At 43.9% G+C, this 26,376-nt stretch overlaps 1 protein-coding gene across 1 annotated transcript in view; it reads right to left on the reverse strand.

Annotated features, from left to right (window-relative positions):
• Positions 1-26,376, reverse strand: part of LOC117411206 (dynein axonemal heavy chain 8-like) — a 166,428-nt gene that overhangs the window by 96,537 nt on the left and 43,515 nt on the right. The window contains exons 30-37 of the mRNA XM_034018497.3: positions 17,370-17,483; positions 12,806-12,868; positions 12,228-12,328; positions 10,580-10,717; positions 9,553-9,793; positions 2,693-2,892; positions 1,860-2,013; positions 1,000-1,163 (exon numbers count right to left, since the gene is read on the reverse strand). Of these exons, the coding sequence (XP_033874388.2) occupies positions 1,000-1,163; positions 1,860-2,013; positions 2,693-2,892; positions 9,553-9,793; positions 10,580-10,717; positions 12,228-12,328; positions 12,806-12,868; positions 17,370-17,483 (1,175 nt within the window). The remainder of the gene's footprint in view (positions 1-999; positions 1,164-1,859; positions 2,014-2,692; positions 2,893-9,552; positions 9,794-10,579; positions 10,718-12,227; positions 12,329-12,805; positions 12,869-17,369; positions 17,484-26,376) is intronic.

Raw genomic sequence — 26,376 nt, forward strand, 5'->3', positions numbered from 1 at the left:
TCCCTCTGCCATGGTCCGGCCCTCAGCTTGCATCCAAGACATCGAGGCCTGGATGTCTGCCAGTTTTCTTCAGCTCAACACTAACAAATCCTGAACTACTTCTAGTAGGATCGAAAACTTAGCTCAAGAATCTCAATATTGCTGCCTTGAACCTTGTAAACTGTCTGCTGCTGTCTTCCCCCACTGTACGAAGCCTTGGTGTACTTCTGGATAGTAACCTCTCCATTGATGCCCAAATCCCCTCTGTAGTCAAATCCTCCTTCTACCACCTCCGAAACATCTCAAAGGTCCGTCCCTACCTTTCCCTCCCGGATGCAGAGATACACACTCGGAGAGCGCTCTTTTAGCTTCATGGCCCCGACTCTGGAACTCTCTCCTAGCTTTAGTGCGTGTAGCTCCCACAGTCACTCGCTGCAAATGAACTCTCAAGACCCACTTGTTCTCTCTTGCTTTCAATGCTCTTCAAGCCTGATATCTGTTGTTAGCTGTTGTCTAAATTGCTCTTTCAGGTTTTTCTCTCCATCTTCATATGATTCTGCATGACACATGTATCCATTTGGATTTTTTTTTTTTTTTTTTACTGTTTGTACTTAATGTACTATTCCATGTATTTCACTGTATTTAATGTGTTATGCATTGTTCCTTATTATCTTGTAAAGCGGTGTATGTCATGGTCACCAACACATTTACCAGGCAATATTTGTATAAATCTGCCAGTATCAAGTCACTGCCTCGAAAGGTCTTTAAAATATGAAGCTTGGAGATGCCGGCAAAAGCTTTGCAAAAATACTGCCACAATTTAACTAACTTGACCTTGGGAATCACAGAGCATAACTGTATACCAATTATGAAGCCAATATCTCAAAGCATTAGGTCTTTGTCATCCAGAAAACATCTGTAGATAGTACTATGCAGAGTTTCTTACCAACTAAACTAATTCTGAAAGTGCATTTGCAGTCTAGTATAGATGCACAGCAGTAACAATAAAAGATAGTTTACCCAGTTAGAGATTTCTGGCAGAGGTCAAGCTGCTCCTGCAAATGAGGTAAAAGCTGTCCCATCGTCTCATCACCAACACAGCACTGGACAGCATTAGGTATTTCGTGTGCACGCTGCATTATTTTAATCCAGGACTTGTCAATGTTCTGGAATCGTTTTGCTTCCTGAAATAATGTTATTTAAAAAACATTGAAAGTCTTTGCTTCACTGATATTATATTTTCTCCAAATCTTAAATCATGCGTTTGGAGGGTAAAATGAACATATATTAAAAGAAACATGTTTTTAACTTCATACACATTTGCAATACCTGGTATACAGTTAAAGGAAAAGCCACATAATTCAAAGCACACCATCTCATGGTGCATGTCATTTCCCCCCAGCAAATTTCTTACATAGAGCAACTCATGGTGTGCTTTGAAATGTGTGGTTCTGGAAGGCTTTCATGAACCTTTCCTTTAATAAGAATTAAAAATTGCAGCAATTCATAAAAAACAATAAATCTGTAAATTGTACACAATTAAAAAGAACACAACGGGGCAGACTTGGGATTTGTTTGTCATATAATTTTGAGAACAAAGTCAGTGCAAATAAAGAAAAACAAACACTTCTGAATACAATAATTCTGAAGCAATGCCTTTTTGACAATTGCACAACATAGGTCTGAAAAGAATTAAGATTGTGGCTTCATTAACATGTTGATTTTGAAGACAAAACACAGGTGCTACCTTTAATTTTAATGACAGGAACGACATCTGGATAAGTTCAGAAACATAGATTTTTCATGTTACATTGACTATGTTAATAGTAATATGATTCTTGTCTAATTTAGCCATATTTAGTAATTTAGTGTTGTGTTACCTGTGGAAGTTGCTTTGCAATATCTCCACCAACAAAGACTGCCTCCAGGTACACCCACAGATTCTGTACTATAAGCCACTGCTCGATGATATCTGTGGAAGAGGAAAGCTTGGAAACCCAGTTCTGGATATCCTTCTTGAAGGGTGCATTGTATCTGCAAACCAGGGCAAAAAAATATGAATTACTATTGTAGCTCCTATATTATTATATTACCAAACTGCAGTGCACTGGGTTAGATGCTACTTTATATTGATTCATGAACTACCCCTTTAATGTTTAGCAATAAATGACAGCACAACAACTCCAGGGAATAACTAATTTTTCTTTTATTTATTAATTTTTGTTATATATATATATATATATATATTTAATCTATAACTTAAATAGCATATCTATAATTAACTGATACTGATTCTCTGATTGTTGTACTGTAAAGCTAACCTACCGAACTTGACACATATTGAATGGTGCTCAGTTCAGTGTTATTATGGGGGACATTTATGATGTACTGCTTACTACTAAATGTGTAACTGTTAATTGAAAATGGGTTTAATTAGACAATTCATTCAAGTTATTTTTTTTCTCTTTGAGATATGTAAAATACATTACATTTCTGTTAAAAGGTTGCACTTTAGTTATCTGAATGTAAGTAACATTAATTTTAAATAAGATAATTAGCTCTTCCAACAGCTGTGTTTGTCAATTGATGCTTCAGAGGAATTACTTTTTAAGGTAAATATTTATTTACGTTTTTAATAGAAAGTTGGGAAAAGATAGTGATATACAATTCTTCACCACATAATCTCCCATTTTTTGTAGTCAGCTGTCCATACCTATTACTAAGTAAAGAGCCCAAGACCATTAAACTGTCCTCCATTGCTGCCACAATCTCTGAAGTCTCGCTTCCTTTGAGCATTAGCTCTCCTCTACCTTTAAAGGCTGCAAAACTAAGTGTCATGCTGGACCAGATATCCACCACCTGAGAAAGCTTAGCTTCAATATCCTTCTCCTTCACAGCAGAAATACAGATATCCTGGGAAAAGGTTCACACATAGTTTTATAAATGACATCAACTGAAAACGTTAGGGAATGTTAGGTTATTATCATAACCCTGGTTTCCTGAAATAGAAATGTAACCATTACCGTATGGGTAATAAGATATATCAAAGATGCTCGCAGAGCCTGTGATGCAGTCATGGCCCGCCCCCGAAGGCATAAAAGTACTGCACTCACAGACCTCTGCTTCATTTTTCCTTCAAGCCTGCTGCAATCATGGATGCAGCGACCTTGAAGGTTAATGGTTACGTTTCTATTTCAGGGAACCAGAGTTATGATAATAACCTAACATTCCCTATGAAGTACGAAATGTAACCATTACCCTATGGGTGAGTGTACCAAAGCTGTCGCAAGGGAAGATCGCATAACGACTAGAATGCTACAAAACTAAGTCGAAGGCTACCTTCTGCATTACCATACGGAACCCCAGTAACCAGTAGCTATTTGTAAGGGTTGACCCAGAAGCTGCCCTTAATACTCTAGTTCCAAAGCCAGGGTTTTGTGGATGGGCAGAGTGTATAGAGCTGCAGCTCCCTGTTAGAGTGGAAGGAGGTGGAAGGAAGCCTCCAATTCCACAAACTGGTTGACATGAAATACCGATATAGTTTTCGGCAAAAAAGCAGGATTGGTACGAAGTGTAACCTTTGTCCTGGCTTCTGCAAAAATTAAGCAGGCTTTTGCAACGGAAAACACTTGCATCTCACTCACCCGTGTAGCGGATTTTTTATTGCAAGCAAAAAAGCCGCTTTTCGATAAAAATTTCAGCTCAGCTGAATGCAATGGCTCAAATGGAGGCTTCATGAGTGCTTCAAGCACCACGTTAAGTCTCCAGCGAGGAACAATATACTTCATAGGTGGCCGAAGCCACCGAATCCCTTTCAAAAATTGCCCCTCTAGGAAGTGAGCTCAAATTTTGACACGGCAAGCTGAAATAGCTGCCAGATAGACCTTTAATGTAAAGGGGGATTTCCCCTCATCAAACAGGTCCTGCAAAAACTGCAGTGTAACTGTCATGGGGCAGGTCGTGGGGTCAAAATCCCAAGGCAGGCACCCGTCTGAAAGACACCCCACTTGTACCCATACTGGGAACGCATGGACGCTACTCTGGCATTTTGCAGGGTGTCAATGCCTATTAGAAAACCCCAGACGGCTCAAACGTAGCCGTTCACAGGCCAGACCCAGAGCCATAGGCTCGATAGATTGGTATGCCATAAGGTCCCCCACGCCTGACTGAGCAGGTCGCTGCATTTGGGCAGGCTCAGGAGTTGCATCAGAGCTGAAAACCAGAGTCCCCTGGGACAATAAGGGGCTACTAATAGCACCCTGGCCCGGTCTTGCCTGATATTTTCCACACACAATGGGAGCAAGCCAAGTGGTAGGAAGACATATAACAGTTGCCTCGGCCACTGGTGTGCCAATGCATCTACCGCCAGTGGGTCCCTGTCTCCTATTATGGAGAGCCAAAGGGGACAGAGGGTTGATTACTGGGAGGCAAGAGATATATCTCTGCTCTCCCGAAATTCTCCCAAATGAGGCTACCACTTCAGGGTTTGCCTCCACTTTGAGGAGCTAGGACCCTCCTTGAGAGGAGGTCCGCTATCCAGTTTTTTTCATCCTGGGCAGATGTACTGCCCGCAGTGAGAGTAGATTCTCGTGTGTGCAGAGCAAATCTTATGTGCCACATGATGGAGACTGGGTGACCTGAGGCCGCCTTTGTGGCTGACGTAAGCCACCACTGTTGTGTTGTCTGCATGGACAAGCACATACCTCGCACCAACCTTTTGCAATAAATGCTGCAAGGCTAGTTAACTTTTATGTGGAGACCGTGCCAAGGGGGGTTACACGCCCCTGTGCCATTCTACACAGCGCCCCAGCCCAGGCTGGACGCATCCGTGGTGACGGCCTCCCTTCTGGTGACACTGCCCAACACTACGCCAAGGCGCAGATGGGCAGGCTGTTTGCTCCAAGAAAGTGCCTTTAGACAGTGATGAACACCGTCAATACGCGGTCGCGGTTCAATGCCGGCTGAAAAAGCCCTGCTGTTGAACCAGGTTTGCAGAGGGCGCATGCGCAGGAAACCGAAGGTAGGGTTTGAGAAGCTGCTGCCATCAAGCTCAGATGTTCTGGAACGTCATTACCGTGAGTGCTCTGTTGAGCTGAAATAGCTCTAAACAGGCGGCTATTCTCTGCATTGTGCCGTCCAACAGAGTGGACAGCATGGACCCGGAGTCTCTCCTAGATTGGAGGCTATCTGAGAAGGCATGAGCTAGCTCTTCGCATGATTCACCGTAAGACCCAACCGTTGAAGGTGGTCGGTGACTAGTTACATGTGAGCAACTGCCTGAGCTGGAGGCTGTAGTACTCTGATGCCTTTCCCGCTTGGGCATGGAGTAGAACCCATCCTTCAACTGGAGGGTGTGTACCATACGAATAGCCCGTATTTGCAGCAGAGCTGCTACTTCCTGAGACACCACAGCAGTGTCCTGTGGGTACGTGATTAATGCTGCAGTCATACCACAAAAGGCAGGGGGGACCGAGCTTGAAGTGCAGTGAGTAGCCGGTCTGAACAGTAGTAAGCACCCAGATGTCTGTGGTGCACTGATGACAATACTCTAGATGGCTCCCTAAGAAGGGGCCCTGGGCCTGTGGCAGCAGAACCCTAGGGCCGCTGCTCACCTTGTGGCTTGGTCTGAGGCTCTTGCCTCTGCGCCCAGTGGTGGAACTTCTTATAGTCTCCGCGGCAAATGGGCGTGGGCAGTTTCTGAATGACACCTCTGGCGGCAGGGGCAGCTGGCTGTGCCGGTCTCTGAGGCTGCTGGCACAGGGATAAAACCCTGGCATAAAACCCAGGCATATGCAAATAGCAAGCAATTTACAGTAAGAATGTACAGTTGCTGCCTCAGCTTGCTAAAGACAGCAACTGGGCTATCAACAAGGCCCTCCTCAGAGGCGGCGATGGAGAGAGCGGCCTCCTGCAGCCAATCTGCACTCGTAGCCCTCTGGGCCCCCAAAGGGACAGGCGGGGAAGGCGGTTCCGAACGTTCACGCAGCAACTCTGCAAGGACAGTTCCTTGGTGGGAAACTGCTGCCCAGAGCTTCTCCATTACCTGGTGCGTGGCAGTCTCTTGGCACAGAGCCACGGGGTGGGGACGCAGCCACCTCTCTATGAGATGGTGATGGGGGACAGCGCTGTGTAGGAAAGAGGGACACTCTGTAGAGCTGCAGGAGAGATGTTTCTCCAGCGTACGGAGGAAACGCAGTTTACCAGTGCCTCCTTTGCGTGCTCCTCCATCTGCTTGTCCACAGACAGGCTTGCTTTGCATGTGTCACAGGGATAAAACCCAGTCATTATGCAAATAGCAAGCAATGTACAGTAAGAATGTACAGTTGCTGCCTCAGCTTGCTAAAGACAGCAACAGGGCTGTCAACAAAGCCTGCTTGGCACCAGATTGGGGATGTAAACACCAGTCGGTAGCAGGTCAAAGCCTGGACAGTAGTGAGCAATGGGGGTTACACATCCTCTGCGCCCCTCCTGTCATTCTACACAGCACCCCAGCCCATGCTGGGTGCGTCTGCTCAAGGCCGCTGTACAGTAATGTAACAAGGCCGGCTGAGCGTACAGTACTGTAAAAAAACATTAACAGGGCAGGTCAAGACCCAAACCAAGTCCTCTGGTACTGGACCAGGGATGGTACTGTTGTCGGAACCGGGTCGGTGACTTTGCACCGAGTCGGAATGGTATTGTACCGGAATGGAACTGGGCCCTCTGTATGGTACGGTACGGTATCCTCGGTACAGTACACTTGCGGTGACTTGCACCGGGTCAGTATGGTAACCTCGATCCCTGTTCGGTACGGGTACCAGGTCGGAAACGGAGCGGGTCAGTGACCTACAGGTCTATTCGGTTCATGTTACCGCAAGAAGTAATATACATGGATGCCCACCTATATAGCTTCTGGCAAACCCAAACAGTCCGAGCGCATTCAAGACTGAGGGAAGCCTGCAAGCAGTCACCAAGATGTCATCGAGATACTGTGGCAGAGACTGCAAGCAATCTCACCCGAAGCGCGTATCTCAGTCAAAGCAGAGCTGCTGAACCCAGCAGCTGTGCTCGTGTTTCTGGGAAAAAAAAGACGGAAAAAACGCACTAGAGAAAAAACTCACAGAAAACAGTAATCGCACAATTACAGTTCAAATAATAATTAAATCGCTTACAAAAACGAAACTTTAATTTTTAACTCCAGACGGAGCTAGCAGTCTAGAAGTTCAAGTTGCTTGGTCCCTGCGAAGGGGCGACAGGAGCTGTTGGCTTCACACGGGGCACAAGGCCGCTGTGGGACATAACATACAACAGGCTATGTGAAAAACATTTAGTGTAATTAGTAAAAACTAAAACAATGTAAATAATTATTCCATTAATCAGTGTAATACACAATTAGCGAATAATAGATGGGGGGCGGGCATTACTGCGTCACAGGCGCACAGCTTTAGTATAATCTACTTAGGTTCAGGGTCTTTAGGAGGTAAACACCCATATGGTAATGGTTACATTTCATACTTGGTAGGGAACGCAGGCATGATGCAAGAAGCAAGCAATGCAGTGTACAATATATAGATGTACAGGTGCTGCCTCAATCTGCTTATAGATAGCAACCAGATGGGTCAAGACCCGAACAAGATTGGTTTGGTACCAGACCAGGGTGTGAGCACCGGTCGGCAGTGGGCTGTGTAAGATCCGGTAGGAACTGGGTCGGTACACTATAGTACCGAGACAGTACAGGCACGGTACCGGGTCGGCACCTATGCGGTGTCCTCGGTCTCGGTTCGGTACTAGATCAGGAACGGAGTGGGTCAGTGACCTCGGTACCATACGGTACGGGTCCACCGGTTAACAGTCACCGTGGGTAGCAATGTACAAGCCACTGGCAAAACCACTCAGTCAGTGCACACATGAAACTGAGGGAAGCCTGCTTGTTAGATGGTACTAACAGCATTTGCAATGGTGATACTAAAAAATCAAGATACTGTGGATAAGATTGCAAGCAATCAACACCCGAAGTGCGTATCTTGGTCTTACGCAGTGCTGCTGAACCCAGCAGCTGCTCTCACTATGTGTGCAAAGCACCACATTGCAAAAAAAATAAAAATAAAAAAAAAACACAAGAGAAACTTCTCCACAAACAGTAATACAATATTACCGTAAATAATGTCCCGTATTAAAAAAGAGAAAAAATAACTCCAGCAGCCTGAAGGCAGAGCACAAGTCAGCCGACTTACGTTGCTGGATCCCTGGGAAGGAGTGACTAAGGCACTAGCTTCATGTGGGGCACAAGACCGCAGTGGGACGTAACAAGCAACAAGCTGCAGTGCATAAATTACGCATAATTAGTGAAAACTATTACAGTCATTATTTTAATATCACATACATTTTGTGTAAAAACACAGTAAATGCGAAATAAATAGCAGATAGAGGTAAGAAGTACGTATCTGAACAAGGCTCGTCCATCAGGTCAATCTAGAAAGGAAAAATGGAGCGGAGGTCTATGAGTGCAGTATTTTTATGCTCTAGGGGGCGGGCCATGACTGCGTCACAGGCTCTGTGAGCAGCTTTGATATATCTTATTCAGGTTTCGGGGTCTTTAGGAGGAAAATACCCATACAGTAATGGTTATGTTTCATACTTAAAGGGGAACTGGTAAGTTTTACACTTACAGAAGTCACACAATGAATGCAGAGACATTGAAAACATTTGAGTTATTGGAAAAGCAGCGATTGGTTACATAAGAGAGACAAGATGTGGAGGAGTTAGCTCCTGGCAGTTGGAGTCCTCAGACTTTGGTTATCCATCCCAGTAATCACTACTGTCTCTGCGTTCATCATAGGACTTCTATATATTTATAACAAATGTCACAAAGACGGCCGGAGTGGGTGGCGTCAGACCAGAGCCAGGAAATAAATAAACAGAGAGATGTGGTTTGGTATAAGCTGGGCGCGTGATCGCGCTCAGCATTTAATAAACAGCACAGAAAATAAAAGGTTTTACACACAAAAACACGGGACACGGCACTTTAAGCCAAAATAAATAGACGAACAAAAACGGACTAGACAGACAAACAAACACGGTGAGCAGATTTTGCTATTTATCACTTTTTACTATTCACAATTACCTCCGTCTCCAATCCCGTTCTCCACTCACCGAACACCCAAAAAAAAACCCTGACTGAGTGCTACGTGTCTCTATATATACTGTTGTGCTGGGATTCAATTACTAATTAATTATTCACTTGAATCCCAGCACGTGAATTAATTCTGTGCAACCCCGTGCTCACATATTACATTTAACCAGCACGTGAAGTGATTTGTGCTCTCCTCGTGCCTAAATACAAATCTACACTTTTTAAATACACGTGAAACACAGACCCGTTTATATCCCGTGTACCAATGACTATACACCAACATTTACACACGCACGCAACACACAAATGCACACAGGGACGGGGCACATTGCCACACAAATTATAGCAATGATGTTATGTTAATGTGAATGAGACACTGGCTTGTTCCCACGGTCTTATAATATGTCAGAAAGACCTAGGAAACTAGGAGTTTCTTGTAATGTTAAAACGTTTTCACTAACCTCAATGTCTTCCTTGTACTTAAGCAGCGGTGCTTCCATTATGTTTTGTAAACAGAAAGTATCAGACTCCACATCAAATTTATGTCCTGTCAGGTCTGCCATTCGATCCCAGTGTCTTTGTTTCATTGATTTGTTAGCCATCATTTCTAAGATAGGGCACGACTCACTGAAATCATCAATCCTCTTTTTCAGGTCCAAAAACGCCTTCCAGTCTTTCAAGCCTTTTGGAAGCTTTCGGCACCTGGACAAAATACCAAGCAAATAAAGGCGTTTTTACCTTAATCATTATTATTATTATTTATTTCTTAGAAGACACCCTTATCCAGGGCGACTTACAATTGTTACAAGATGTCACATTATTTTTACATACAATTACCCATTTATACAGTTGGGTTTTTACTGGAGCAATCTAGGTAAAGTACCTTGCTCAAGGGTACAGCAGCAGTGTCCCCCACCGGGGATTGAACCCACGACCCTCCGGTCAAGAGTCCAGAGTCCTAACCACTACTCCACACTGCTAATCATGCAGCTGCCATGGACTGAAAAAACCACAGTCTTAAAAAAGCTATATAAAACACCCACTAATCTACTGTAAATTAGAAACTGTGATGAAGGAAAAGTTAGTTCACAGGTTTTGCAAGATGAATTAAAAAGCAGAACCTTGTTAGAAATACCACATGCAGCACCACACAGACAAAGCCACATCAGAAACCTGAATGAATGACTCAATATATGGTGCAAGCAAAAGGGGTTCAGATACATCTGACACTGGGTACCCTTGCACAAAGGACAGAACCTTTACAAATAGGACAGGCTGTTCCAGAACAAAAAGGCATGCAAATGATTATGTGAGCACATAAAAAAGGTTTGGTCAACTGTTTAAAGTAGGTCTCTGGGAGGTTGCTAGACAAAAGGGAGACACTAGTAGGGGTAAAGAGAATAGGCAAGCACCAGGATACCAGTAACATAAATCGAAAAGGGGTCGTTGTGCCAACTTTTGTATGGCTAATCTTTATATTTGTTTTACCTGTTCTGAAAGTCAAGAAGCTCTGCATTAATCTTTTCAATGTCTACTTCTGTCCAGAGAAGATCATAGTAGCCACTAATTTTGTTCATAACTGTGTCATACAAGCCATAAAGCTTCTGCAGGAGACCCAGTTCCTTCCTGAGAAACAGAAGAAGAAAATGAAATGCATTGAATTTATCATTATTCAAGTTTAAAATAAATGTGGTGTAAAATTATATTTTAAAGAAAATCAGGGGTTTAAGTGAAGACTTCCTTATGAATGGAAAACAAACTCCCTGGAGAGCAGAAAGAGAATAATTGCAGGGTACGGTGTCCATATTAGGACATCTTTGTACATCAGGCAAAAAGGAGTCATCATGTGCTCACTCCTCTGTAACTCCCTCCTCCCGATATATATATATATATTTCTAGTACGTTCAATTTAGAATTTTTTTAATTTTTTTTTATCGTGATTAAGTAAAAAAAAAAATCAGTGTTTGTGTGTGTGTATATATATATACTGTATATGCTTTTGTGCAAAATAACATTACAAGAATGTGTACTTTTAAGGAGCATATTTTTTAAACGAGTATGTGTATTTTTTTTACTTGCTTTTTTGGGCTTGCTTTGCTTGCATTGAAATGTACAATTGCAATCATTACCTCATGAAAATGATAATTATTCGGCTTTAGATATATTATTTTTTTATTATTATTATTATTATTATTATTATTATTATTATTATTATTATTATTATTATTATTATTATTACTTTTTTCAGCTATCAAACGGTGAATGTGTTTAGTTAGCTACGCCCCATTCAATTACGTTGCTGGTCTCCCGGGTAATAGACTGGCATTTAATCTAACCAATGAAAACGCGTAAAAGTTGGAAACGGTTCTTTTTTGGCTGATCTCTTCAGGCCAGCAAAAATGATGTGTAGGGTAGAAGGGAGCATGGAGCATGACGGAGGGAGGACGGAGTTTCAGAGAAGGGAGGAGGGAGTTACAGAGGAGGGAGCACATAATGACTCCTTTTTGCCTGATGTACAAAGATGTCCTAATATGGACACTGCAGCAGGGCTATTAAACTAATATTAGTAAATGATTCAGTGCAGTCAGCCAATCAGCTTTTGGCTCTAGCAAGCATCTAACAGACAGTGTGTGATGAAATCAGCGGTGATTGAAGTACTCCTCAGCATAGGTTAGCACCTGATTCCCTCCTGCAGGTCTAAATGCTGTGTTACTATTGTCTCTTCAACCTATCTTTCAACATTATCTATCTATTCGCTGACATTGTCCACACAACCTAAAGAGCCATAACAAGTAAAAACTTTTTTTTGTATTTATCTTTTTTTCATAATATGAATGTTTTTTTTATACTATTTACATTTTTCAGTACTGACAAATCATGGAAGGTAAATCCAGGTTTTAAAGGTTGTTTTTTCAAGAGCTCGCAATGACAGATGGACTGTCTGGTATATGAACTTGACTTTCATTAGCTTCAGTTCAGGATGCATAACATTTGTTGTTACCATCTACTGACTGTAGAGCTTTCATTGATGGGCACTATCTCTAGTACCTGACCTCATACTGTGTATCAGAATAAACCCACACCAGTTTCCCAAACGTAGTAATCTGCAATGATTTAGATAAATACATTTAAGTACCTGCTTCTGTGAAGAGATTCGTAGTCTGTGACTGGTAGCCCAAAGAGCTGTTCTCCAGAAGAATATGTTATAAATTTCCTCCATAGGTCATCAAACCTAGCCTGGATTGAACACATACAAATAGCACTCATTTTGGAAGCACAGCTCTAGCATTAAAGGGATATTTTATACCATCTAGTTTTCTTAATCTTTACCTTCTCACTTGTTTCATATCATAGTATGTATTTTCTCTGTTATTCTATATTGTTGTTTTTGTTTAGATCATTATTACCAAACTTACTTACTAATGTCTTTTTCAACCACAAAAAAAACCCCAGAATTTATTAATTGCTGTGATTTTAGAAATGACCACATGGGGTGGGAAACTGTAATTAAACTGTTAAATGTAATTGCTAGCACACATAGCCAAAAAATAGAATGTTGGTAAAAATGCATGCAAAGCAGAGACTATATGGTATGAAAACAATCTGAGTAATTCCTGTAGTGCTTTGTATCACATGTAATTCAGTTTCTAAAAATCATTTTAGTGTGAGAAACTGTGTTAAAACAGACTGTTCAAGACTGCTTTCATGTCTTACCTGAGAAATCTGTAGCCTGGTGCTGGCTTCCTGAGGTGCTATTCCAGGGACCATAGGACCCTCCTATAGTTAACCAAACATAAACGTCAGTATTTATAGATTTGGATGAAGGCCAGTTCTGTAACCATATATAATCAGCATTAAGGTCTTATACCTCGTTTCCATGAACAGCCAACTTGAGTCGACTCGAGTGTGCTCAAATTGGCCTGAATTCTCCCAGAACTCGAGTTGATGGATAACTTGAGTTGGTGAAAAGGTGATGTGAGTTGGGCAAGAATTACTATCGATTTTCCCCAGAAACACTTAAATGTCAAGACGTGAATTCACTGCAGACGGTATTATAGTCAAATTAATGTTTTCAAATATTTTTATTTTTATTCAGTAAAAATTGTGTATACAGTGCCTTGCGAAAGTATTCGGCCCCCTTGAACTTTGCGACCTTTTGCCACATTTCAGGCTTCAAACATAAAGATATGAAACTGTAATTTTTTGTGAAGAATCAACAACAAGTGGGACACAATCATGAAGTGGAACGAAATTTATTGGATATTTCAAACTTTTTTAACAAATAAAAAACTGAAAAATTGGGCGTGCAAAATTATTCAGCCCCTTTACTTTCAGTGCAGCAAACTCTCTCCAGAAGTTCAGTGAGGATCTCTGAATGATCCAATGTTGACCTAAATGACTAATGATGATTAATAGAATCCACCTGTGTGTAATCAAGTCTCCGTATAAATGCACCTGCACTGTGATAGTCTCAGAGGTCCATTTAAAGCGCAGAGAGCATCATGAAGAACAAGGAACACACCAGGCAGGTCCGAGATACTGTTGTGGAGAAGTTTAAAGCTGGATTTGGATACAAAAAGATTTCCCAAGCTTTAAACATCCCAAGGAGCACTGTGCAAGCGATAATATTGAAATGGAAGGAGTATCAGACCACTGCAAATCTACCAAGACCTGGCCGTCCCTCTAAACTTTCAGCTCATACAAGGAGAAGACTGATCAGAGATGCAGCCAAGAGGCCCATGATCACTCTGGATGAACTGCAGAGATCTACAGCTGAGGTGGGAGACTCTGTCCATAGGACAACAATCAGTCGTATACTGCACAAATCTGGCCTTTATGGAAGAGTGGCAAGAAGAAAGCCATTTCTTAAAGATATCCATAAAAAGTGTCGTTTACAGTTTGCCACAAGCCACCTGGGAGACACACCAAACATGTGGAAGAAGGTGCTCTGGTCAGATGAAACCAAAATCGAACTTTTTGGCAACAATGCAAAACGTTATGTTTGGCGTAAAATCAACACAGCTCATCACCCTGAACACACCATCCCCACTGTCAAACATGGTGGTGGCAGCATCATGGTTTGGGCCTGCTTTTCTTCAGCAGGGACAGGGAAGATGGTTAAAATTGATGGGAAGATGGATGGAGCCAAATACAGGACCATTCTGGAAGAAAACCTGATGGAGTCTGCAAAAGACCTGAGACAGGGACGGAGATTTGTCTTCCAACAAGACAATGATCCAAAACATAAAGCAAAATCTACAATGGAATGGTTCACAAATAAACATATCCAGGTGTTAGAATGGCCAAGTCAAAGTCCAGACCTGAATCCAATCGAGAATCTGTGGAAAGAACTGAAAACTGCTGTTCACAAATGCTCTCCATCCAACCTCACTGAGCTCGAGCTGTTTTGCAAGGAGGAATGGGCAAAAATTTCAGTCTCTCGATGTGCAAAACTGATAGAGACATACCCCAAGCGACTTACAGCTGTAATCGCAGCAAAAGGTGGCGCTACAAAGTATTAACTTAAGGGGGCTGAATAATTTTGCCCGCCCAATTTTTCAGTTTTTTATTTGTTAAAAAAGTTTGAAATATCCAATAAATTTCGTTCCACTTCATGATTGTGTCCCACTTGTTGTTGATTCTTCACAAAAAATTACAGTTTCATATCTTTATGTTTGAAGCCTGAAATGTGGCAAAAGGTCGCAAAGTTCAAGGGGGCCGAATACTTTCGCAAGGCACTGTAATTAATATAATGGGAAATTTTGGTGTATAATTTATTTTGGCTTTATTGGCGGTTTTGATTGGATGTGCAATAATAATACTTCCACCAATCAGCATTTTTGTGTTCTTTTTTTTTATTAAGTAACAGCCAAAATTGTTTATGCCAGACTTGTTAGAAAGTAGGTAACAAAATGTTTGATTGTTATTGTCGATACGTTGTAGATACTACTATTTCTGAAGACGCCCATCGTGCAGGTATCGCAGTCCATAACAAAACAAAACGTTAAAATAAATTAATTGAATGTATAAAACTGAGCTGACTTTACATGTGCTTGCTAGTCTATAACCAGTATGAAATTATTTTGAAGCAAATTAAAGCATTTTTGTTTCAGCTTTATATTATTAAAGTTTTCACATGTGGCAATACTGCCCTACAATTACATGATACTGTGATTATTCCACTGTGTTATGTTGTGAACCATTCATAGCTAAGTTTTTAAACTGAGAGATAGCAAATGCTTATTGTAAAAGTTTACCAGTAACTTGAAATTAAGGGCCATATAAGAATGATAAATACTGTAACTGATTAGAAGGCTTTATTTGTTGTTCTCCAAGTTGCTGCAGTGACATTGTAGATGCTATTACGAGTTACTGTAGATGAGATACTGTTTTAGCAGACAGATTTCATTAAGTAAATATTTATTTTAATGTTTTTGGAATTAAAAATAGAAATGCAACACTGCATTGCATTTTTCTTTGTGAACGTGCTTAGTGATAAACACCAGTTCAAAAACTGTCAAAATCCCCCAAGGTAGCAAATTCGCAGAATTTAATACCAGCCAAAATATCCCGTTATAGAGTATGTTCCCACTCCCTACAACATTTTTGATTGGCATTTGATGTTATTTCCTCCTAGCCTGAATTCAGACTTTACAATTCAGGCCAGCCCGAGGAGTGAAATTGGACCAGATAATTCTGATATAGGGCTGGTGTTTAATAAGGGGTTTAAGCATCTTAATCACTTATGCTAATCTTGATGACTAAATTCTCTCCTACAGGTAACACTGGATTTAGACGTGTCAATGTAGGTGTAATTTTTGATTGACTTGGCAGAATATCAATTAGGGTGATAATGAGCAGCCGGGGCTCAGAATTGCCTATATTCCGTTCTTTAGGCATTTGTAATGGTCATTTGCATTTCTGAAAAAAAAAAAAAAAAAAAACGATCAGTGTGCTTTACAATAAATGGCTGCAAACCCCACTACAACTGGAGAGGCTGCATTTCTGGTTTTGGAAAAAAAAAAAAAATTCGTCTGAGTAAGTAGAAATACATGTTGATGCAGTTCTTCATTTATATAAAACATGCAAGGCAAAGGATCAGCAGATCCCGTGACCATACAAAAAAGAGGATGGGATAATGTATTGAATCCCCACAATTGTATAAAGTTTTTCTTTCATTTTTTTTTGTGACAACTGTGTAGTTTTCGGAAAGCATATATATTTATTCACTCTCTTAACCAAAACAGCAGTCACTTCACTCACTATTTTGGACATGGTAGACTGGCTTATACACAAGTTGTCTTCGATGGATCTTTGAAAGCTCCCTGTACCATAGAATCTTAGGGCAATGGTTATCTTCACTACCACAGAAATAGCAAATCTGCGCATTGTTGAGCTCTCCAAATCCTCTGATAACTCTTCACATAAATCCAATATTGCTTGTGTAGTTAGTTGAAAACCACTAGTAATCTGATCATCTGTTAAGTCCAAAAAACGAATATGGGGTCTGTATAATTTAGCAAAAGGATACCTCCTCTTCTTCCTTATTCTCCTTCTCTGCCTGCACCGCAACCACTTTGAAAAAAAATCTGCCATTTGCACTTTCAAAGGAGTAGTAAATTGAACAATAGCGACTGGATACACCAAGTAGAAGCAGCTGTAATTTGGAAATTCCTAAAAGCCTAATAATAGTAAATGCTTTGGAAATCACACATAGGGGTAGGTTAGCTAATTTAACTAGCTGGGAATAACTTAAAATAGATGGATGACTTTAACCAAGTAAATGCCTGGAAGCACCTAAACTTACATGTTTAAACATCGCACGTACACAAGTCACCTGTCTAAATGACTAAAAACACAGTTTATGCACGTTTAAACCCCTTAGTCACATACAAAAATAGGGCCCCACATGTCTATTGTCACTGCATACAGCTTGAGTAGGTTAAAATTGTATAATTTAATCCAGACAGGTGCTAGAATGGTACTGAGCACCAACATATATCCTACTAGCATGTACATTTCATAAGCTAGCTAATTATCCGCCAATCTAGAACAGTAATTATTTATAAGCAAATACAGGTGACAAAAGTTTTGAGGACAACCAGCTACTAGGAATTGGACGAGCACTGACGGGCCAAATGGCCTCCTTTTGTTCTTAAATTTTCATATTTTCTTATTTTAAATGCTTATTAAAAAATGTAAGCATGATAGTCTAAATAAATGATTGCTTTAAAAAATAATGCATGTGGACCACCCTACAATCAGATAAAAGCCTTACCCGATCATACTCATCAATAAATGTCAATACATCTTTCTGGAAAATTGTAACTGACTTCAACAAGTTACTCTTAAATTTGGGCTGCACTTGAACTAACTCATCTTGCACAGATCTCTGTTGAGAGAAAATACACAAATTACCATGGAAAGTGGTTCTGAAGATACAACAGTCTAAAACTAATACAAAGTAGACTGCCATGACTTAAATTATGATATCCCCAAGAATTCGTGATATATAGGGGCTGATGTAAGGATACATGCAAAGTGCTTTGTGGCTGCAGAGCACCCATATTGTGGCCAAAATCAGCATTTTACAAGCGAAAACCATGTTTAGCGGCCGTAAAGTGGGACTTTAGCAGCCACTTAAAATGCAGCTTGTATAAGAATGGTTTTTCACCTGGCATTTGTTTGGGATGCCAGAGGATGCAGTGGTAAGGTGTTATCGTCTCACTCTGCAGGTCATCCTGACCTAGACCTAATAGCTGAATTTCACCTTTTCATCACCTGGTTGACTGTCCTGACAGCACTGACTTTCTCCACTATAGAGGACAGGGCTGGGACAATGCATCGATGCATCAAATCGTTGGAATAACCATCGATGGATAAAATAACCATCGATGGTTAAAAAAAAAATAATAGGATCGTTTTTTATTAGGACCGGTAAAATTATAATCTACACTCTTATTCCTTGCCTTTCCTTTGGTTCCTTTAAATAATAATTATAATAAAAAAAAACCCTCCCCGCAGCACGTATGTTTTCAGAGTAATCGTGACAAAAAAAAATAAAATAAATAAACCTAGAGATAGACTAGAGGTAAGCCCCATTTCAGGATCATTTGCTAGTTAAATTGTCAATTTCATTTAATTTTAAATAATGCCATCAGATGTTTGGAAGTTTTTTACAAAAGAACAAAATGGATAGGTAAAATGTGCTGTTTGTGGAGTTTTAATAAGCTTCTGTGGCAATACCACCAACCTGTGGGATCATTTAATAAGACAGCACTCGACAAAATACGACATCCGAAACACAAGTAAAAAACAAAAGGAAGCAACACCTTCAGTAACATCTTATTTTGGAAAGAAAGTTGTTCCAAAAAGCATCAGAGCAAAAGAAATAACAGGCCTGATAGTGGATGTTGTCACACAATATATCAGACCTGTTAGTATAGTAGAGGGAGCTGCGTTTAAAAATCTGATTGTGAATCTTGTTCTGGGCTATGAAATGCCTTGTCGAAAGACAATCTCCAAATTCATTACTCTGGATCACGAACATGCAAAGGAAAAGCTTTGCACAAGAAGCATTTTTAACAGTCACCTGCCATTACATTAAGCAAAACCGGGAACTCGAGTCAAAAGTATTAGCGACACGAAAATTACACGAGAGACACACAGCTGTGAATTTAGCAGAAGCGATCAATCAGATAAACACATAGTTTGTGAGTGGCTACAAAAGAATAACGTGTGTTCATGACAATGCGGCCAACGTGTGAAGAGCAATGTCTTTGCTTTCTGCAAGCGAGGGTGTTGTGTTACTTTTTGGTAGCGTGGCAGGTGTGAGCTGTACTGGGCACAATATAAATTTCTGCATTCAGAAAAGCTTGGATGATGTACAAGTCCATACATTAGTGGCAGCAGCAAGGAGACTGGTTGCACATTTTAAAAAGAATGAGATGGCAACAAGTGCTTTAAATAGGAAACAAACAGAAATGCTGAACACAGAAAAAGCACCACTCAAGTTAATATAGGATGTACAAACAAGGTGAAACATGGTTTATTATATGTTTGAATGCCTTCTTGAATTAAAATGGCCATTTATTGCTGTCTTGTCAAACCCAGATTTGACGAAAAAGTCTGACGCAGCTACTTTAGATCTCACGACAGAGCAGTGGAAGCTAATGGCTGAGATACTACCTCTACTACAGCCAATCAAACTGGCTACAGTACTTTTGAGTGCAGAGAAAAACATTACAACTAGTTCTTTGAGAGATAAGCTAGTGTGTAATTAGTCTCAGCGACTTTGTTTACATCAGCTGAATGACCCAAGTAATGAGGTTATGCCAGTGCTTTTTGTGTCATTTCTTGGCCCCACGATTTTGCCATCTGGATTTCCTATTCGAACTGGCCAAAGCCTGTGTCTGAAGCACTGTCTTCCAAAATAGTAGAAATAGACTGGTGGAGGACAACCTCGAAAATGACAGAAATCGTGCCTGTACAAGTGAGTGCAGCACAGAGGACTTACCTGTCAAAAAGAAAACGAAGACCGAACAAGCAACTGAATTGTTACTTCGTGGACGGCAACAAACACACACTACTTCCAAGGAAACCTTAATCCAACAAGAGATGACAATTTATGCTTCTGAAACTCCATTAAACATCAGCGAAGATCCCAATTTGGTGGAAAAATAACCAGACACGCTTTCCCAACCTAGCAGCCTTGGCAAAGAGCATGTTAACAATCCCTGCAACATCAGTCCCGAGCGAGCGTGTGTTCAGCAAAGCAGGCATGCTTGTGAACAAACTCAATTCTTCTTTGAAACCAGAGAATGTGGATGACATAATATTTCTGAATAAAAACAGAAAATAAGCTCTGGAGAGACTTTGTTACGTTGGACTTGTAAATAGTTATTCTTTTGTGTTCCCCGTTTGAGTTTTTTTTTTTTCTAATCCGGTTGCTGTCAAGACTTCTTAAAGTAAGACAGTAATATTTGTAATGTATTATTAACTTTTTGTGGGGAACCTTGCCGACAGTGTAACTAGACGTAAATAATTATAAATGTGTAGTTTTAAGTTCAACTGGAGAAACGTTAGGTTATCTACCGTAACCCTGGTTCCCTGAAAGAGAAGACGACCACCAACATTAAGTATGGGATATTCCCTGCCCTAGAGGTAGGTAATACTGAGCTCTCTATATCAGAGCTGCCGAAGGCCCCTTCCTGTGATGACGCACTCGGTCCCGCCTACCGAGGGTACAAAACCGTCACTCACCGGAAGATCTCCCTCTTTTTCTGCCGAACCCGTGAGGGCGACCGAAGCGACCTCATGGTTGGTGGTCGTCTTCTCTTTCAGGGAACCAGGATTACGGTAGGTAACCGAACGTTCCCTTTCAAGTCGAAGACGACCACCAACATTAAGTATGGGATCATGTATACCAGAGCCTTCGCGAGGGAGAAGGAACGGCAGCATATGAGGGACGCACAAGCACTGTCTAACCCAGAGGTTAGCGGTGTGAACTTACACCCTCAAGGACCCTTGTGCCCACAGATGGCACAGCAGGATCTACCACATTAATGCGGTAGAATCTGGTGAAAGTATGCAGCGTAGCCCAGCTAGCCACAGTACAAATATCAGATATCGAAGTGTTCTTAAAAAGGGCCCAAGATGTAGCCAACCCTCTAGTCGAATGCGAAGCTACTCTACCAGGTGGGGGTAACCCAGCACCATCATATGCAGTCGACACCGTGTCCGCAATCCAGTGTGACAGACGCTGCTTAGAGAGGGGCTGTCCAATAGACTGTGTACCATAACAAACAAAAAGCCTGTCAGATTTACGCAAAGCTTTCGTCTTAAGTACATAATACCTCAATGCCCGCACTGGGCAGAGGGAGTTTAGTTTCTCATCCGGTGAAGTAAATGGAGGCGGATGAAAAGACTCCAGTTCCACAGATTGGTTAATATGAAAAGCTGTGATCACCTTGGGGAGGAAAGCGGGGTTTCTCTGCTTCCATCCTCCCAGACATGCATGCAGGAGCTGTGCACAGACAGCGCCTGCAGCTCACTGATCCGCTTAGCAGAGGTGATAGCTAAAAGGAAGGCTGTCTTCATAGACAGGTACTTCAGCTCTATGGAGTCTAAGGGCTCAAACGGGGCCTTGGTAAGAGCCTCCAGTATAATTTTAAGGCTCCACTCGGGAAGAACAGTCCTGCTAGGAGGATGTAATCTCCGCGCGCCTTTAAGAAAGCGCGTAGCCAAAAATTGCGCACCTGGAGACATAGAATCTACGGGGACATGACAAGCAGATATAGCTGCCAGATACACTTTCAACGTGGAAGGGGACCTTCCAGCGTCAAGCAATTCCTACAGGAACTGCAATATAACTGGCATCGGGCAAGTAACAGGGTCATGGCTCCTAGCCAGGCACCAGGCTTGAAAACACTTCCACTTGTAGGTATTCACCGACCTAGTGGAGTCTGCCCTAGCATTCTGCATAGTGCTCACAACCGCGTCCGACAGCTCTAGGGCTAACCAGCAGTCCCTTTCAGGGGCAAGACCCACAACTGGAACCTGCCCTGATCCGGGTGCCAAAGGGCGCCCTGTGCCTGAGTGAGGAGATCCAGACAAAGCAGGATCTCCCAAGGCTGGCCGTACAGCAGCTGGCACAGGGTCGCAAACCATATTCTCCTTGGCCACCTGGGGGCCACTAGGAGAACTGATGCTTTTTCTGACCGGACTTTCTCCAGAAAAGCCAGGAGCAACGGTATAGGAGGAAAAGCGTACAAAAACGCTTTGGGCCAAACGTGCGCTAGGGCGTCTACGCCTAGTGGACCGCCTGAGCGATGGATGGAGTACCATAGGGGGCAATGTGTCGTCTCCGCCGAAGCGAACAGATCGACCTGAGCCTTCCCGAATCGTTCCCAAATGCGCTCCACCGTCTGAGGGTGGAGACGCCACTCTGACGGATGCAGACCTCTCCTGGAGTTCACCACTCCCGGAATGTGCGTCGCCCGCCGGGACAGCAGGTTGGCTTGGGCCCATACTAATAGCCTGAAAGCTATGCGATGCAACCCCGGAGACCGAAGGCCTCCCTGGTGGTTGATATATGCCACTACTGTTGTGCTGTCCGTCCGGATCAACACATTGTGTCGCTCAGCACTGGAAGAAAGTGCTGGAAAGCAAGGAACACCATCCGCAATTCCAGCATGTTTACATGCAGGGGTGCCCAGAGGTCCGACCAGGATCCGCGGACTCCCCTGCCCTCCCAGACTGCTCCCCAACCCTGGTTGGAGGCGTCTGTTGTCACCACTTGGCGATTCAATACTACTCCCATTTGCACCCCTCTGTGCAGGTGAGAGGGAACCCTCCACCAGCGTAGGGCCACTGAGCATGTGCGAGACACAGTCAACCTGCAGTGTCTGTCGCGTTTGGCGTTGAGATGAAATGCATTGAGCCACGCTTGCAGCGGGTGCATGCGAAGCAGACCCAGTTGGATCGCTACTGTGGCTGCGGCCATCAGACCCAGTAGTTTCTGGCACACCCTGAGGGTTACCTTCGATCCCTGTCGAAACAGGAAGAGGCAATCCTGAATAGCTGCTATCCTGTCGTCCAATAGGTATACGCGCATTGCATTGGAGTCCAGCCGGAGCCCCAAATACGTGGTGCATCGCACTGGTGCGAACCGACTCTTTGCATCGTTCAAGGCTAAGCCCAGCCTGACCAGATGCTCCGTCACAATTGCCGTGTGGGCTAGAGCTCCGTCTCGAGACTGGGAACAGATCAACCAGTCGTCGAGATAGTTCAAAACTCTGATCCCCTGCAGCCGCAGGGGAGCCAGTACAGCGTCTACGCACTTTGAAAATGTACGTGGAGCTAGGGAGAGACCGAACGGCAGCACAGCAAACTCGTACGCGCTTCCTTGAAAGGAAAAGCGCAGATACATCCTGTGCTCTGGACGAATGGGAATATGAAGTATACGTCCCGTAAGTCCACAGTTGTGAACCAGTCGCCCGGCCGGACAGACTGGAGGATGTCAGCATTCGGAACCTCCTTTCTTTCAGAAACCCGTTCAGGAGCCTCGGATCTAAGATGGGGCGAACCCCTCCATCTCTTTTGGGTACCACAAAGTATCTCGAGTAGTACCCCTCCTCCTGGGAGACGGGGTTTACTCGACGAATGGCTTGTTTGTGCAGCAAGGTGGCCACTTCTTCCTGAAGTACCAAGGCCCGCAAGGGGTCTGTTACGAAGGTGCTTATAACACCTCGAAAGGGAGGAGGTCCCGAGCGAAACTGAAGCGCATAGCCGGTTTGCACGGTAGTGAGCACCCAGGTATCTGTAGTGCAAGCGTGCCAGTACTGCAGCTGTTGTGCCGAAAAGAGGGTCTGAGGCTGCCAGCCTTCAGGGGCCCTGCTGGGGCTGCTGGGGCTGGGGCTGAGCAGTTTGGGGTGAGCGCGTAACGTGCTGGCCCTGAAGACAACCCCTGAGACACTGGTATGTGGATTGACCATGGCCTGCGTTTCCTCTACCTGCTGGTTGGGCTCTGTTACCTTGAAGGCGATGCCTTAGGTCACCCCGCGGGGCTGTGGGGACTGAAACCGTTCTGGTGACAGTTCGAGTCTGGGGAGCCCACCAACGGCCCGACCTACTCCACGTCGGAGCGTGGGGAGGGAGCAGCGCAGCCACCTGATGGGAAGCCTCCCGGTCCCGAAAAGATTTCTGCAGAATCTCTTCCACAGCTGGCCCAAACGTATGCCCCGGGGATATGGGTGCATCCAGCAGCGCTGCGTCAGGGACCCTGGCTTGTGACAGCCACAGCTGTCTACGCGCCACAATTAAGCCCGCCAGGCTTCAGCCCAGGGCTTGCCCCTGCAGACCGTAGATCTGCAGCAGTGTATCGGACAGGAGACGCAGCTCTGAGGCCACCGGCTCCGGGAGCGGGGCCTCGCGCAACACTCCATCCAGATACGCGGTCAGCACACTCGCTGTGTTAGCCAAGCGGGTTGTCTGTGCCCCTGCTGCATCTCTGTCACCCTGCACTCAGGGTTGGGACACATCTGGTCTCTAGCGAGCCCCCCCACCAGCTTCTGACACACACTCATAGCCGGGTTCCTCCTCTGTAAGGGTGTCCCCCACCTGCATATTGGAGGAGAACAAAGCCACATCACCGGAGGCGGATATGGACAGTGCGTCCTCCTGTGCCAGCTGAGGCGAGCCTCCCCCCCCTTGCACTCTCTGCGGGGGTGCTTGAGGCTGCAGCGGAGACTGGACAGGGGCCGTTACTGTGGCCTGTTAAGATAATAGCTCCAGGACCTGTGCCATCTAGTCCATAATGTCCCTCGCTTGCTTCGAACGCTTCACCCGCTTCACGGCCGGAGACGGGGAGCAGTTACACTGCGCATTCAGAATGTCAGGCAGGGAGTCCAGGGGCACGTCGTCAGGGGAACCTAAGGTCGCCGACGACCCCGCCGCGTAGGACGCAGAGCTCTCCTTTCTGGCTCTGTCCAGATGAGCCTCTTTCACCCTAGGCTGAAAGGCCTCGCAGATGCTACAAACCACATCCTTCTCGAGGGCCATGGCAGTATGCGGGACACCCAAGCACCGCACACAGAGGGTATGATTATCCTCTTGTGGAATACTGGCGTTACAGGCCATACAGGCATGGAACACCGGCATGGGTCTGTTCTTGAGCATAGTCCCTTTTTTTTTTTATATATAGGGACTAACGCGCAACAGACTACGCCTGCACTGTTACCGTACAGCACCACGAGGTATGTGCTAGTAGCGCAGTGCCTACGCAATGAGAGCAACGTGCACAGCACTGCTTGCTTCGAATGTTCCAGATGCCTTGCGCAGTGGGAGCGTAGACTGCATACCCTGCGCTCTGTGTGTAACTTTTCGGAAGGAGCAACGAGCAACTGCGCGCTATGTGCGCTGTGTACTGGGGAACACCAAGTACCGTGTGCGTTATACTCCTACACTGGCGTCGGATAATACGCAGCCTGCATCCAAGAGAGAATCAGGCTATGCGTGCGCCGCGGTACCGCAGCATCGGAGAGAACGCTACGCAAAGTGCGTACCCAGACCGTGTGGTCAACACACACACCTGGTCAGCGCGGAGCATGTACTGGGGGGGACAGAGGCCGAAGCCGCGGTGGGTGAAGTTTTTGTTCAGAAAAAAATACACTTTTATAAGAAGGAAGGAAAGAGAGAGTACACCGAACGCACGCGACTCCCCTCGAACGGGGATACGGCAGTACCTAGCCCCGAGGAAGGGAGCGCGGCTGGGTCACTCGACAGCGGGGATACGGCCAGGCCTGGCCCCGAGGAGGATACTTGTGTAACTCTCTTTAGGAAAAGACAACTCACTCACGGGTGACTGCACAGACAGTCGCTCACATACGACAGACAGTAAAATAGAGAGCGACCCACCAAGGGGGGGCCGCTGAAAGACAGAAAGATAAAAGACTCTGTCTTTTTCAAGAGTTGTTGATTCCAGGAAAGCGGCAAGCCAGCTTTCAGCACGAATGCTAGGGAAATACAACCAACCGAATCGACTCGAGGGCTCTTCCTATCAACACGCTCAGTTCTAGACACAGAGGTCCTACCTTACCATCTTGAGAAGGAAAAAGAGGGAGATCTTCCGGTGAGTGACGGTTTTGTACCCTCGGTAGGGGGTGCGTCATCACAGGAAGGGGCCTTTGGCAGCTCTGATATAGAGAGCTCAGTATTACCTACCTCTAGGGCAGGGAATATCCCATACTTAATGTTGATGGTCGTCTTCGACTTGAAAGGGAACGTTTACTTTTTGTGATTAGATTTGATTAAAATATATGTACTTATTATTTACACGTTTCTTTTACGTTAGGAAAAAACAATGCATCGGGTCTTTATGAAAATGATACATCGATAGTAAAAAAAACACTATATTCCCAGCCCTAATAGGGGACCATGTGGCCTCTTTGGTAGCATAACTGATGTTGGCTGAGGCGTTTCCCAATAACTCAATTCTGTGCTCAGCCGTAAGGACACTGAGTCCCTCCTCAGAAAACTTTTCTTTTCTTTTCCGAGCGCCAAGAGAACTTTGCTGCCCTTCCAAGTTCCTCTGACATATTTTTTTTTGTTTGGTTTGATTTTCATGCTCCACAAATCTCATACAGTGCCTACTGCTCTCTGTACTCCTAATTCACCCCACCTCTGGGCTGTAAGTGCGGCCGCTAAATAGCCCGATGCACAGGCGGCCCTCATTGCGACCCTCGTTATCATGATTGCAGCTCATTATTTGTGCGTGTTGAGTAATT

The sequence above is a fragment of the Acipenser ruthenus genome, chromosome 6 (genome assembly GCF_902713425.1).
Source record: "Acipenser ruthenus chromosome 6, fAciRut3.2 maternal haplotype, whole genome shotgun sequence".
Taxonomy (NCBI): Eukaryota; Metazoa; Chordata; class Actinopteri; order Acipenseriformes; family Acipenseridae; genus Acipenser; species Acipenser ruthenus.